This window comes from Amphiura filiformis, chromosome 3, assembly GCF_039555335.1.
Source record: "Amphiura filiformis chromosome 3, Afil_fr2py, whole genome shotgun sequence".
Classification (NCBI taxonomy): domain Eukaryota; kingdom Metazoa; phylum Echinodermata; class Ophiuroidea; order Amphilepidida; family Amphiuridae; genus Amphiura; species Amphiura filiformis.
The window spans coordinates 4804366-4821065 of NC_092630.1; the positions used below are offsets into that span (position 1 = coordinate 4804366).

At 36.5% G+C, this 16700-nt stretch overlaps 1 protein-coding gene across 1 annotated transcript; it reads right to left on the minus strand.

The window, feature by feature from the left end:
* Window positions 1–7874: 7874 nt before the first annotated feature.
* On the minus strand, window positions 7875–11467 carry LOC140147909 (ubiquinol-cytochrome-c reductase complex assembly factor 6-like). The gene is made up of 2 exons (XM_072169700.1): window positions 11164–11467; window positions 7875–10135 (listed from the first exon to the last, which is right to left on the minus strand). The coding sequence occupies exons 1-2, from the start codon at window positions 11269–11271 to the stop codon at window positions 9980–9982; spliced, it is 264 nt and encodes an 87-aa protein (XP_072025801.1). The 5' UTR covers window positions 11272–11467; the 3' UTR covers window positions 7875–9979.
* Window positions 11468–16700: the final 5233 nt, after the last annotated feature.

Genomic DNA, 16700 nt, shown 5'->3' on the forward strand with positions numbered 1-16700 from the left:
GTACATAAGGACCAGTGATTGCACTGACAAAATTTCATTGATGTAGCTCTTTCACTTCTGGGCGATTTCTAAAACTTTTTGATACCCCCTCGTAGTCACAGGAAAAGTGGGCTATTTGAGTTGTAATCCATATACACCTCAAAGCCTATAGCCCAATATAATTGAAAGCTTCCAAATACTCCAATATACCGTATTTGCCTAATGGCGCAAGTGGGCTCCTTTGTCTTAGGGCGTAAATTTCACATACAAATAGGGAGGTCCCTCCTGAAAATCCAACAAGAATTCAGGGTCAGTGCCCTTATTTGCTGGTGGGATTTTTACAGGACACTTTTACTTTGTGCCTAAACTTCCAGTTTTGTCAAGGGAGCCCATATATGCGCCATTAGGTCAGTGAATCTTTACGGTTTGTGAAGATAAATGCAAACATGCTGTTTGAAAGGTTAGACCTATTTAAGTAACCATATTATAAATAGTAAAATAGTGCAATATTTTTTTATAAGTAGCTGATGAGCATGAAGTGCCATCTACAGAATTATATGTCACATTGTCAAAATTTGTTCATAATACTGAATAACAGATTATTATAAACGGTGCATCTAACAGGAGAAGTGTTCTCCATGATTAGCCAAGCACTAGTAGTCTTGGCCAGTGTGACAAATTCTGTGTTTTCTAAAACTTGGAAGATTGTAGGGAAATCTGACCATTAAATTTAGGTTCTAGAAACACTGTAAACGTCCAATATGGAAATTATTTGTTACAGACTACCATAGAATTCTTGCATATTCATGAGGGCCTATAGTTCGATTGTACGTGTCTAACAATCACGCCAGCGTTGACTGCCTTCTCGTATATATGCGATAGAGCATTGGGTGTCTTTGCCTTAAGGGAAGGGGTATGAACGTTTGGACAGTATTTATTGTGGGACATTAGAGCACATCAGACATATCGAATTGCATTCTGAATATGAAGAATGTCCTTCTGATATCAAATAATTTTGATTTTTGAAATTCGCAATGTAATACACATTTTATGGCAAATCATTAAAATTGATATTTTTGATATTTAACAGTACTTGAAGTAAACTTTATAAATCTGATGATTTATACTTAAAGTGTATGTAGGTGGGATGAAAACCGACGATCAATTGAAAATTTCGACCTTTCAGTATTGAAGATATGGATTTTTTTCCCAAAACACCAAAAAAAAATAGGTCTTTTTGGGAAAAAAATCCATATCTTCAATATGAAAGGTCAAAATTTTCAATTGACCGTCGGCTTTTCCTCCCACCTACATACACTTTAAGAATATATCATTAGATTTATAAAATTTATTTCGAGGACTGTTATATATCAAAAATTTGAAAAATATCAAATTTTAATAATTTATCATAAAATTTGTATTATATCGTGAATTTCAAAAAAATGAAAATTATTTGATATCAGAAAGACATGCTTCGTATTCAGAATGCAATTTGATACGTCTGAGGTGCTCTCATGTCCCACAAAAAATACTGTCGAAACGCCATAAACGCTCATTCTAGATCCCTTAAGCGAAAGACCGTAAAAATATGTGGTATGTGCGTAGCAGTTTTGCCTGTTGCACTATATGTAATGATCGGCCATCATTATGCTGAGACTGTTAGTGGTTAGTCTGTAGTAGTTACTATAAATTATGAACACAAGTTAGTCCTAAAGGCAAGTAAATAAAGGAAAATTTTGGAGAAAATATCAGTAAAAGATTGGATTTGTTTGGGCCTTTTGCTGAATGTACATTCAAAATAGCCAGTATTTTTAGGTAGAAATAAGTCTAAAAATTTTGCAAAATTGTTTTTTTTATGTGTTTTCAGGTTTCTACTCCAATTCTGAATTTTTTCCCAGTTTTCTATAAAACAGAAAACTGGACACTTTTTATAGTCTAGGCCTACTAAAGCAAAAGCAACTTCGCACTGTTATAAAATTTGTAATGTTGCCCTCTGTTGAAGAAAATAAAACTCAACGGATGCAGACATGGATGGTTTATAGTTGAGTGCTATTCAGCAGTATGCAGTGATCAATCATATAAAAGGACCAAATGAAAAAAGTAAAGTGACATAAAATATGATAAGGAAAATATATATAGCTAGAAACAGAAATATTTGTATGCTTGCAATTTACAAAGAACATATGTAATATTTGACTGCAGTCAGGTTCTTTGTTTACTGAGGCCATCTTAATTTAATAGTTTGTCTCAATGCCCCGGTGCGCATCTCAATGCCCCGGTTCGCATTAGTAAAATTGTCCACTTTTTGTGTGTTATTCCAGCTGGATTGAGTAAATTTCATTTTTTTTCACTGTATTGTTTTCCTTTTTTTACAAAATCCACAACAAAAATCTTACTTCTGTCATTGTCAGGCATAAAAATATTGTAAGTCGTAAATCTCAATAAGATTGATTTGTATCGATTGAATGGCTTGATGCTCTGAGAACGGAAGTAAACACTGAGCATGTGTGAGACTTGCTTTTCTCAGGGGTGGAATTTCGTAAAGTGCCACAGGAGTCCAAGTGGATTCTCGCAAGAGAGTTTTGCGAGAGTCCATGGATTCCCGTAAATGGATTCTAGTTGTACAATCTTGCGGGAGTCCAAAAGGTATTATATGTAGGCCTACGTAAAATGCATTCAAACAAACAAACTAACAAAGTTAAGTTTTTTTATGTGTCATCATACTCTCACTTCCATTATGTCATTGCATCTTTGGCGACTTTTCCTTTATATTTTGCAGGCTTTGAGTTTTAAGGCGTGTTGAACTTAAACGTAAGTTCGCTGAGCCGATCATTTCCAGCGCGAGTCCACATGGACTCTCGCAATAGGACTTTTACGGGAGTCTCTGCGAGAGTCGACTCTCGGACTCCCGCCGAAATTCCACCCCTGTTTTCTGCAAGTATAAATTCAGCTTTAGGGTTTCAACTTGGGAAGGCCTTTGAGACAAACTGTTAAATTAAAAGATGGCCTTTATAAAAAAACATTGAAAAAGTTGTACATTGTATATGCATTGATCCCTGCTCCAGTTGATGTACTAAAATGAGAGTGTGTAACAAGGAAGTTTCATATTGACCTGGAATTCTGATTTATCAAGTGATGAAACTTAACTTTAAAGGTCAATTGTTAACCCCATGAAAACTACCTGCCGATTGGCCAAAGAGAAGTTTTCATTATCAATTGGCCCAATCAGCAACATTGTTAGAATAATTTCACCACAAAAAAAAATTGGGGGGAATTAATTGCAAAGCTCCATTCTGATTGGTGATTAAAGTGAAGATATCATGTAATTGACCAGTCAGAGGCAATGTTAGATCGGCAGGTAGTGCTCAGGGGGTTAAGTGTTTGCAAGACCAGGAAAGTTGAAAAGAGGCAGCTGGCTGGATACGCAAGTTCGCTGCACCAAATATGCGCATGATACTCTTCCACATATACATACCTACGCTTTTATACATATTTGACCATATCAGTATGTGCAAGAGATTGTTTTCTTCTCTATTTTTGTATTGTATATAAACCGTTTATTCTGATAAGCTCATCTGGGATTAAAATCAGTCTTGAGCCAGCAACTTCATCAAATAATGTATTGGTTTATTGTGTTGATTCAAATTATACTACAAACACTTTAAACTTATTTCTAGACGTTCTAAAGCATTTTCCACCCTGATGTGGCAGGGATGTCAGTAGTGTTCGCTCAAAGTGCTGGCGTACACACACACACGCTTAAAGACACCGCATAGATGTGCACACGAAACAGCTGCCATAACGCTTAGACGTCACTGCCACATCAGGGTGCAAAATGCTTTAGCCAGTGTCTATAGAATGTTAACAGATTTGGGGTCAAAGGTCATTAAGGATCAATTCGGTCAGACACGAAGTACCTTCAAATGTCTTCTGCAACAAACAAGATAGCAGAGTGACACCACTTGTGCACATGCATTGACATTAATTGGCCAGTGCCTTATGGGTTGGTCACAAATTTGCATGTGTATCTCTAGGGTCAAAGGTCAAAACGACTTTCTATGTGGTCGCAGGACCACAGCACTTCTAGTTTTGAGTTGTATTGCTCCTGCAGTTTTGATATGAAAAGCAAAAATGTGTATAACAATGTCCCATGATAGGATAGAACATACTTCTGGTTGTAGTTACTACAATTCATCACATTTTTTGTTCACACCATCTAAATGAAACATAACTTGGGTGTTAACTTTTACGCAGGCTAGGGTAAATGAGCTTTCTTCGATACCAAAATCTCAATTTAAAAAAAAGAAAATTGGAGATGAGGCTGTCAATACGCGGATTCCGGGTTTCTCTAGCGGAAGTCAATTTATGCCGAAATTCCCCCCCACAATGCAATAAGCGTATTGCATAACAATAGATGCAGTTCGGAGGTTAATCAGTCACCTTTGTTATGCAATACGCTTATTGCATTGTGGGAAGGAATTTCGGCACAAAGTGACTTCCGGTAGAGAAACCCTAGATTCACGTATTGCATCACCTATTTAAGAAAAAAAGGTTGATTCCAGGTAAAAGTGCCTTGAAACGTTTACATGCATTTGAAAGAATACTGACATTTTATACTAGACATTTCAATGCAAAATTTTAATGAATGTAGTCAATGTCAAGAGAAATGAGAGTATCATGAACTTTATTTTCAGGGTTTTGTAATCATGAAAATTACCAGTTAAGTTTTATAAATTGAATGTAATGTCATGTTGATATATTTTGAATTAAATTTTGAAAATATCAGGAACTTCAATGGTTTAATTTTATTGACTGCCTTTAGTTAATAATATACCGTAAACGTACGTTTGCGTAATGGCGCTATGGGCTCCCGTGACATAATTGGAATTTTAGACACAAACTAAAGTGCCCTCCCATAAAAATCCCACCAGCAAATAAGGGCACATACCCTTAATTCTTGTTGGGATTTTTAGAGGAGGGAGCTCTCTATTTGTACATGAAATTTACCCCAAGGCAAAGGAACCTAGGTGCGCCATAATAGACAAACGTTTACGGTATGCCTCACAAACACAAAACGGTAAATATTTAATTGCTTTGGAAATATATGTTTAGGGAACAAACCAAAAGTTCGATGACATGCTATAAACAAAGGTGCTTTCATTAGAGGGAGGGGACAAAAGCCCTTTTAAGTTTGTAAAAACAGGCAAAATATCGGTTGAAGTTGATCTTACAGGTTGGACTTTCTACATTTCGTACTTCCAAAGTAATATCAATAAATTTTTGATACCCCTCGTATATGTGTTTCAGGGAGGGAGGGGTCAGCCCTGGGGGGTCAGCCTCCATTGAACTTCTGGTTTGTTCCTTTCCATCACCCATCCAATCAAGTGACGTTTGATAGTGGTTTATTTGCTGTACTGTATTAATCACACAGTAAAAATAATGAAAGGCAACAAGTGATTTAGAATTCTCATTTTATTTTTTTTCAACAAACGAAAGCCACTTTCAGCAGTAAGATGCCTCTGTTGATTAGTTACCATGTGACCTGCTCCTGCAAAATGAGCGTAAAGGAGCAAGTTGGTAGTTTCAAGACCTCCTGGCTGCCAGGCTGATGTTCTTTATTTGATGCGCACCTGCACAAGTTAGTATCCCGTAAACATTCGCCTAATGGCGCACTTGGTCTCCTCTGCCTTGAGGAAAATTTCATGCGCAAATAGAGAGCTCCCTCCTCTGAAATTCCAACAAGTATGAAGGTTCTGTGCCCTTATTTGCTGGTGGGAATTTAGATTGTGCATAGAATTCCACTTATGTCAAGAGCCCATAGCGCCATTAGGCGAACGTTTACGGTAGCATATCTTTGTGAATATGACATGCATTCATCATGCCAGTAGTCATTATATCCTTTCTGAAATTGGCACAATGAGGCATTCACAAAATTGGTACAGGTGCACAAACACAGAACATCAACTTAGCAGCCAGGAGGTCTTGAAACTATACTGCGCCAATAAAGTATCCTTACACTTGGAAAAATAATCACAATTTCAAAACCGAACCATATTGGGGTAAATTTATTTTTTTAATAGATGCATTATTTAATCCTGCACATTATGACACCACATTGAATCCGATGTGACTTCAAGAAGCAAAGTTACAAGCAATTGAATAGACGAAGGTCCAGTTTAAAAGTGACAAACATGCTTATTCAAAACTCCACGAATTAGACATCTGGTTTGAGAATGGTGAATGGCTAATTTGTGCGTGCCTTTAATTTAAAACAAAAGGAACAAAAGAAAACTGAAACAAAGGAGCTGACAAATAAAATGAAAGTTATGAAAAGTAAAGAGGAGTAAAAACTGAAATAAAAACTGCTTTAAATAAAGCTTCATTGAAGAAACTGTGTTTTCTCTTTGTTGCGCTTGTTGGAATCTTTTTGCGCCTTGTATAGGCCAGTTTGTCACTTTTAAAATTGGACCTTCGTCTATTCAATTGCTTGTAACTTTACTTCTTGAGGTCACAGTGGATTCAATGTGGTGTCATAATGTGCAGGATTAAATAGTGCATCTATTAAAAAAACAAATTTACCCCAATATGGTTTGGTTTTGAGATTGTGATTATTTTTCCAAGTGTAAGGATATTTTATTGGCGCAGTATAGTAAGCCCATATTGTGAGAGCAGGTCACATTATGGCGTATCATAATAGGGAACTGCAAATTTAAGGTTCTACTCTACAAAGAGATTAGAGCCGACTCAAATTTGCCTTGTGTGTGGCCCATACACGATCAAAATATTGATCAATATTGGGGATCCTAGAAGCAGGAGTGGATACAAAATGTACCATTGTGCATGTTCAATGGTAGATTTTGTATCCACTCTTGAACGTATATGGGCCGCATAACACTGTGGTAAATCTACACTGAGCTCAAAAAGAAACTTATAATTTTTTACAACTTGTGAATCACCAGGTCATATCTTAAAATACTGTCAATCAAAATGAACCAAAATTACACACAGTATTACCTTAATACTCTACTCAAAACACATGTCAGTAACCAAGCAGTTATCCAACTGACACAACAGCAAAATGCACTGTCATGGGACAGCTTCCTGGACTTCCTTCACTTTCACAGCCCAACATTTGGCACCCAGGACAAAAAATCTGTAAGAATGCACACAAGATTCTTGCACAGATGATAAAACGGTGCTGCTTTCTGCTTTTCATACACTTTTTTCATGAAACAGGGCTGGGCTGTGAATGTGGTCCAGGAAGCTGTCCCATGTCAGTGCATTTTGCTGTTGTGTCAGTTGGATAACTGCTTGGTTACTGACATGTGTTAAGAGTAGAGTATTGAAGTAAATATGTGTGTAATTTTGGTTCAATTTGATGGACAGGATTTCAAGATATGACCTTGTGAAAAATTATAAGTTTCTTTTTGAGCCCAGTTTACTATACTGGTTTGTCATACATGAACACCAAAATAGTGTACCTCCTGCATTTATTTGACAGAACCTGAAATCGAACAATAATTTGCATTGTTAAGGGGGTACTACACCCCTCGATAAATTTGTGTCTATTTTTGCGTTTTTCTCAAAAACTAATAACACACTGGTAACAAAATTTATGTATATTATAGGGGCAAGGAATCCAATTACTACATTGGATTTTCAGTGACCAAGACAAGCAGTTAGTTATTTATGATAAGAAATAAGGTACCACTAAGATGTACCTCATTTCCTATCATATATACTGAACCGCTTGTCTTGAGTCACTGAAATTTCAAAGTAGTAATTGGATTCCTTGCCCCAATAATATACATAACTTTTGTTACCAATGTGTTATTATTTTTGAGAAAATGCAAAAATAGTCTAAATTTACCACAGGTGTAGTACCCCTTGCTTGAGTGTTACATACGCTTGCATGTGTCGCACTAAGCATTTATTGGTTCAAAGCATCAGATGGAGAAACATTCACTTTAAATCAAAGTTTACCAACCGCATTGTGAAATAATGCTGAGGTTTTAGCCTCCATAAGTGACAAGCAAATGTAGCAGAGTCGGTACTCTTTGGGTCTTATTGCTTTGAATATTTATTCATTCAACTGATGTGCCCACCAATTTCAATTGAGTGACCTTTTCTATCAAGTGGTCATTTTGAATGAATGGATATTAGCAATTCTGTAAATTATAGTCTCAAGTTCAGAGCAACATGTTGGATTTTGCAGTGAAGGATTCAAATCATATGCGCTAACCTATTAAATGGCGCAGGGCATATACACACGCGTAGAAGGGCAATTTGTCCGTACGCTAGCGATGCAACAGAGTAAACGCACTGATTCAAATGCCACTGAGAAATCCAACATGGCTTTACTCGCAACTTGATATGAGACACAATATAGTAACCCTGAAAGTAACCATATTAGGGGAGGAGTATTGATTTTGCATGGAACTATGACCTTGCAATCAAACAAAACATTTGATGCCATCAAATAGATGTGTGCTCGTAAACCCAATAAATTGACACAAATACTTGTATGATGGTTTGAAGATTTTAATGTTAAACTGGTCCATATTTTGTGACATTTCTAATACGACCCATACACATTCAATTTTATTGGGCAATATCAAAAACCCTAGATACAAAATCTACCATTGCGCACTATTAATGATCGTGTGTACACTGTACAGTGGGCAATTGTAGATTATGTATCTAGGGTCTTTGAAGGTGTATGGGCTGCATAAGACTTATAAATCAACAACATCGAGTCAGTCTTAATGAATTTGGTTAACAAAATGGCACAAGTCATTTCATTGGCCTTTATAGACCATGTGATTCCTCCCTATAATTGGCACCTTCCTTCCATAGATGAGGTGAACATTGATATCATATAAGCCTACTACAAAACAATGAAAGCGAGATCAAGGGTATATCACATGATCATAATATAACAAATTAATCATGTGATACCCTTCTTGACCTCGCTTTCATTGCTTTATACTATGTGATATCCATTACATCAACAGCAGGAACGTGCCAATTATAGGAATGGTCTAGTATTTCTAACACTGATGTATACTTGTGGGAGCAAATGCTAAAAGGTGATAATTGCCCAATTTTGGGAACAACCCAAAAGATCCAAGTTGTCAGGACTATAAATGAAACTTGTACTGTTTCTTAGCTGATCCCTCCTTCCCTGCCAGAAATCAATGCTACCCTTGAATCAGGATTTCTTTAGCTGGATAAAAGAAGCTATAAAACAATGCCAATTGCTGACCAAATGTTTGATATGTCACAGTACAGTCATCTCAAAAAGCGTCACACACATGAAGCACATCTACCAATAAGCCCAATCGGCATTGGAAGTTTGCAATGCATTGTGGGACAGTTTTGGGACACTTTGCCCTCTGACCTATTGGGAAAATTAAGAAAAATTGGTTTTTGTGCAATGTTTTACAAGAATGAAAACAAACCCAAAAAATATTGTTATCTAATAAATTAATTATTTAAATATTTCTAATGATATCATTATGACAAGAATAAATTAATAATAATTACAGCAATTCCCCCGATATGTCAGAGGTCAAAGTGTCCCAAAACTGCTCTCAAAAACCGGAAGTTATAATGGCGATTGGGCTTATTATCAGGGGTGTACCGGGTGGTCTGCACACGCATATCCCAGGTGTTCATGTAAAACATTTTTGGCTATTAGGTCTGTTCCTATGAGACCACAGTCCTGGCTCCTGGGTATACTCTAAATGAAAATTCACATAATATAAATAAAATTGGCCTTTAAGTTTGAGGTCAAAATGACCCTTGCTTCATGCAGAATAGTATCTTAGTAATCATAATCTCATTTTCATCAAAATCTCAAAAAAACGTCACACACATGAACCGCATCCAAAATTTTCTCAGCATAAAGGGCTACACAATGCCTATCATACTGTTTCAAACAATCACTAGCACATTCCATAATTGCATATAGTTTAATGTTTGCTAGCATCTTTTGGTGTCATGACTCTGCAGATGGCTGATCAACTCTCTTTACATTTACATCTTCCGACGCAGATTCTTGAGGTATGTCCTTGTTTCCATCCTTAGGCTGTTCTTGCTGCATCTTGCGTAATTTTGCAAGCTGCCCTTTCTCAGGAGGGGTTTCTGGTATGGTCTGTAAACAAAATGAGATGTTGATACATATATTGTCAGCAGTGGCAATACCTTTTTAAAAAAAATGTTTAAGGGGGAGGGGTGAAAATCAGTAAATGTACTTAAAATGCAATATTTGCAACTGGCAGCCAGGAGGCAAAGCCTTAGTTTTAATTTTATTTTTTTGGGGGTGGGGGTGGCTCCACCCCAATGGCATCACCACTGATTCTTAGTTACAAACAGAAATCTATGTGTCTGAATTTTTGCGATAATAATTTATTTTAGGCGACATTTTACCGGGTTACGGTTTAAAACATGAGCGTTCTTTAGATATCAATATCTCAATTTTAATGGGGTAACATGGGATTTGGCTGTTGATCACACCGGCCACTTTTAATCAGGGGTGTGAAATGGCTTTAAAAAAAAAAAAAGCGGAAAATTTACCAACCAGTGGGTTTCGAAAAAAAAGCGGAAAATTTACCTACCAAACTACAGTACAAATTCAATGCTATTCCACACGTATTTCACCAGCAATAAATTGAATATTATAAGCTTCCATTTCATGGCCTAAATGTGAGTGTCGCTCGACAAAATTACATTTTATGGTAGCCATGATGTATCTTCTCTTAATTCCATATGCTTTTTATGAAATCCAATGTGAAACTTCCGATGGATGGTTTGGATTGTAAATCACTATTTCAGTATTTCCCACAGCGCCATTTTTAACATCATCCGATGGGCGCAGTTCCAAACAAACGTATTACACAATGAGTATGGACGAGGAATTAAAGAATATCGCGATGATGTTATATATGACCTGCGTTTCATGACCCGGATTCATGACCTTTCAAGCATCGTTAATCTTATTTCCAGTCGTTTTATTGCAACACGTAATGCTATCAGAAGTGCACAGACACTATTTTGATTTTTGATGTTTAAAAAAAGCTGAAATTGAAATCGGTCGGAAAAATGAAAAAAGCGGATTTCCGCTCTGTAGCGGAGATTTCACACCCCTGTTTAATGGTTGGCTCACCTCTTGATGCCACTTACCAAATCAGGTTTGTAGTACGTATGGACTACTTGGGCTCCAGCTGCAGCGGAGAAGAAGCTAGCTAATGCCACTCGTAGGTATGGGAACCAATCAACTCCAGCAGGCATAGTGAATGTTTCTCTGCTTTACACAGGCTTCTAAATTATGATTTGCACCAAGGACCTTAACCATAGATGAACTGTACAATAAAATAATGCTGGTTACTGAGTGCTATTGGTATGAATAATCGTTCTGGATTCCCACTCATATAAATTATGGAGATTCCACGACACAGTTTCAACTGTAAAATACAGCACAATGATCACCACTTGGCCTGAGTTGACGCTTTGTCCGGGTTAATTCTTGCTTCGTATTGTCGCTCAGCTTCCCTTCTACGATAAACGTCATCTACAATTCAAAGCAATAGAATAACAACCCAACTGTTTATTACAGAAAACATTGCATATTATGCACACAAAAGTGAAAAGCACTATATGCGGGTCTGCCCATAGGCTATCCTGTGAAGTTCCTTTCCCAAACTCAGCAACACAGACTCAATACTGACTTCAACATTAATCCTTTTCTGGCAGGCCTGTGCTGATTTTGAAAAAGTGGACTTTTTTTCAGGGGGGGGTGTTTTTGTGAAAAGTGGACTTTCTTCCCAAAATTTGGACCTTTTTGTCCAAAAAACGTAAAAACCTGATTTTTGGCCCATCGCCACGCCGCAAATTTGGGGACTTTTGTATACTTTTCCAAATTGGGGGGGGGGGGCATTGCACCCCCTATGTACGGGCCTGTTTTCTGGTATAATGGAATTACCTGTTATTGATTTACAAGTCTGAAGTTGTAAAAATAGAAAGTGTTACAAATGTATGGACCATTCTAACATTAAAATCCGAAGACGATTATTCACATATTATGCCTCATCTTATTTATACTTGCATTTGGGTCTAGTAATAATTGAATACCTGAGTGGAAGAAGGGCCCAACTCCAAATGTTTACAAAAATGAGTTAGACCCGTCATTTTATTGCCAGTAGACTGTTCTTCCTTGCGTGTGAAAGATGAGCCAAAATCCACTCTCTAATAGTCTTCCACGTACACTTAATATGGTTTTCATTGAAGAAAGGCCCAGCTCCATGGAGTTGGGCCCTTCTTCCACAAATATTGGGTTAAAGAGGAATTTTGTTCATCCATGAAATCTGCTTTTCACTACAATAAACTTTCTTGCTAACACATGCTTCTACTTGTGCAATTAATGGATAATTATCAAATTTCTGTAGCTATTTACTGGCTATTTATAACACATCTGCTTACGGAACTGGTACTTGCAGTAGTGGAAGAAGGGCCCAACTCCAGCTCGTATTAAGACCTGTACCATTGCCATGGAAACATCATATATAATTTTGAATGTATGTAATATTGTATGTTCATGTATTGAAGGTCCCTTGAAGATGAAAACATTCTGTCTACAAAACTTTTCCAAATATTAAGTTTTTCCTTAATATCTCAAAAACAGTTTTGATGGAGTTGGGCCCTTCTTCCACTCAGGTATTCAATTGATATTGGCTCACAGATTATAAGACCTAAGAGCCTGTGAATAGCCCTTGAAAACATTGGGTTTTTTTTCTAACACTGTGCATACATTTTAACCTGGGCAAATCATATGTCATTTAATGTCTGACACTGTTCTCCTCGAGGGTGTACAGACAGTCAGGTGTTACCCTTATCAGAACTGGCTGCAAGGTCTTTGTCATTCACTACACCTGTCCCACAACCTCGCAATTCAAAATGCAGTATTAATGGAGAGCTGATAACTATGGCATAGTCTAAACTCTTAAGAACTCTATATTTCAAGTGTGAAGACATCATTACATACAAGGGCCCTGAAAATTGAGAAAATTTATTGTCCACTTACAAAATGTTTCCCCTCCTGGAGCGATGTTGGCGTGAATCATGAACCATTCAACAGCACCACCAATGACAAAGAAGAGCGGAAGAAAGCGATACATGCCCAGACGTTTCTTGCCTGGCCATAGCCTCACCAGGTTAGCCAATCCTTTGCTATACAGAGGCATATGTGTAAGAATGGGTAAATGTCATGCCTGTAATGGAAAGCACACATAGAATGAAATTTATCCATGGCAAATTATATTAGTTTACCAGTAAAATTACATTTAGATCAATTTATGAACGAATGAATGAAGTAAAAATCTAAAAACATCTAGTGGTACATAAATTTAAATACAAATTAATCTAAGGATGGGGGGCAATGGGCATTCACTTGAAAAGTGACAGGTATGTGCCTACCAGCATCGGGAAGAAGGAGCCTATGCTATGATCTATAATAAATGTAGTTTAAAACAAGGGTGTCATTGGGCAGAAAAGTTTTAAAAGGGTAGACAACTTAAAAAAGAAGCAAATGTTTTTTCAACTGCCTCCCCCCATGATTTGTAAAAAGAGGAGGAAAAGGAGGAAGGGGGAGGAGAGATAAACATATGGAAAACTTTGGTGCATCTTTTTATTAAAAAGTTGACTTTTCTACCTATCTTCAACCACTACAGGAAAATGTAAAATGTTTTTAAATATCTTCGCTCAGTATGAGCAAGGTTTTTAAGTCAAGTCAACACATACATAAATGACAGCCAGTGAAAAAATTTCACTGACTATCCAGGATTTGAACCTGGGACCTTCGGATCACCGGACCGATGCTCTACCAACTGAGCTAAAAACCTTGCTCATATTTAATTTACCACATAGATTAAACGGAAAACGGGCGATGGTCATATTTTAATTTCTAAAAAAATCCAAAAAAGATACCAACTACTAAATGTAGGTTATTGTCGCAAGGCGGACGGAAATTACAAGCCCACCTTTCTAGTATCAAAAATGCCTCATATTCAGCATCCTCACACAGAGATTTCACGTCTTTCGCCGGCTGGGTGATATTCCTGAAACCAGTACTCCTGAACGGATTGGCCGATGATGGCGGGGTTTTTTATGTTCTCTTCGTAATTTATTCACAAAAAATATTATGTAAAAGTTTTTCTGATTGGTTAAAAAATTTCGACAGACGGTAGGAAAACGTGAAGCCCCATCCAATCACGATAGTTGTGACATGAGCCGATCACACGAAGACTGTAGGATAGGAATGACTGCGCATGCTCCAATGAACTGGACACTACCTCGCCATTCATGAGTACAGGGAATACATGCAAAATATTAATAAATTCAACTGTTGTAATTGAACATGTTTTAATATAGGCCTAATAAGATTCAAATATAGTAACTAATTTTGATATGCTTCCGTTAGAGTGATAAAAGTATTTTGAACATGAAAATTAATGCTTTATGGTCTCATTGTTTATGTAGCCCTATTGATTTACCCGTGCAAGAAAATGGTATTGCCCATGCGATAACAATAGCCGGTCGTTGGAATCATTGATCTGTGAAATGTAAACATGGTAAACACACATGCACTGATAATGCACATAGCTTGGAGCACATCGTTCAGCATTTAAAGAGACTTTTGCACTAAAACATTTCCATATGATCTTGCCCACCTGCGGAATGCTGTCCGACGCAGTTTAAAGTGGTTGTTTTTTGTATTTTGGGCCCATTTTCAGCCTCTTTTCCTCTTTGAACTTTGCGTTAACTTTAAATCCATAAAAATAAGCAGAACTTTGGAAAGTAAATAAATTACCAATAAAAGGGTGAACATATGGAAACCTTTTTAGTGAAAAGGATTGATGATAGCAGCTTTTCTATCAAAATTCCATATGCGAGTGTCTCATCACCATAAAAAATCATATATTTGGGTCAAGTGAAGTATAGACAACATATTTATGTAGGTTTCCTTGACCTACCTGTTCTTTTAAATTTCTATGTAAATATGTACCATATTTTGTTCTAGGAGAATGTGTTAATTAAGCCATTAGGCCCTTCACAATTGATTCTTAGTTTCCTGTTTCATGGTTGAAAACAAGGGATGAGGTGACTTTTAATTAAATCTATTATTTTCTTTATTTTAAAACAAGTTGTCACAACCTACATCAACCCGTTTTAACAAGGAACCTATAAGCCTAGATGCATTTAATTATTTTACTACTAAGTTTGATTTTATACATAAGTAATGGTACAATTAAGTTCTTTGTTTATTCATCATTTAATATAGTTGATATGAGCAAAGTCAGAAAGTAGCAAATGGAAGTCATTAAAAGTTATTTTAAAAGAGACTAAAATCCAAAATAAAAATAAAATAATTAAATATTTTGCAATTCTCTACTTTGGACGCGGGCGGGAAACAGGAAACTAAGAATTAATTGTAAAGGGCCGTAAGGTTTGCCTGGCATACCTATATTATCATACTATATATTAGACTTAAAGCCTTAATGTACGATCTTTTAAAATTTTTAGATTTTTCTTTTTTTCTTCTAAAATGATAATATGCAATCATTATGAAAGTTCCCAATACATTTGGACGCGAAAAACATTGGGAATTTGCAAAGAAACAACATCATAAACTTCACCTCGATCACTCGAAACATCTCGCACTACATGTATTTGGATTAGGAGTTAGTCTCCTACGCGGCCAGTTTGGTTACGCTGAGGGAGCGTAACCAAGCTAGTTTTGTACGAGACTACGATTTGCGATCGTGGCCGACATAAAGTCATAATCTAAAAAATTATGACTTTATGTCGGACCAACAGAAAATCGTCCCGTTTTACTACAAATTAAATAGGACGAGTTTGACAGTTTGCTCATATATTTAAGTTAGAACATGTGTAAGTATTACAAATATGCCAAAAAATTGGTTTTGAAAAAAATAAAGGTATATTCTGAAAAAAGATCGTACATTAGGCCAAATAAAAAAATAAACATGTTTCACGTCCCCTCCCGCTTCCTTTTTTGAGGTTTCAGTCAAATATATTTTTATTTTTGAAATTCAGTTATAACTTTTCAAAAAATATGTCTAGGAAGTTGAGATGCATTCTATAGCCTTGTTAAGATACAAGAAACACTTTAGGAAGGTTTTGTGATCATTAGAGGGGGTGTAACTCTCAGAACAACAAATAAAAAAGGGCCTCCTCCTTTTTCCAGGCATTATTGTATATGCTAAAACAGCTCTAAGTAGGCCTATGGGTATTTACACCAATTTTGCAATAAAAAATAGAAAATAAAAAGCCCCCTCTTCCTCCTTTTTATTGAAAACCCGGACGTGAAACATGTTTTATTTTTTACTTGGCCTTATGACTTTTTATTAAAAAATGCCCACACCATGCCAAATCAGCAGGCCGCTGAAGAACCTTGCCGAAAACTACTCTAGCTCTACTCAGTGTAGGCATGATTGATCTATTATACTATAGGGCATGTAGGGCACGCTGAAGATTAAAACTTATTTAATTTATAAGCTTTCCTAACATTTCATTTGAATGAAAATAAAATCATTTTATTTAATTTTATAAGCTTAATACCATTACCAAGAATAAAACAACATTACAATCCCAACCTTCAAAAATGCTAGATCTGGTTATCAATAACGAGTCATAAACATTAA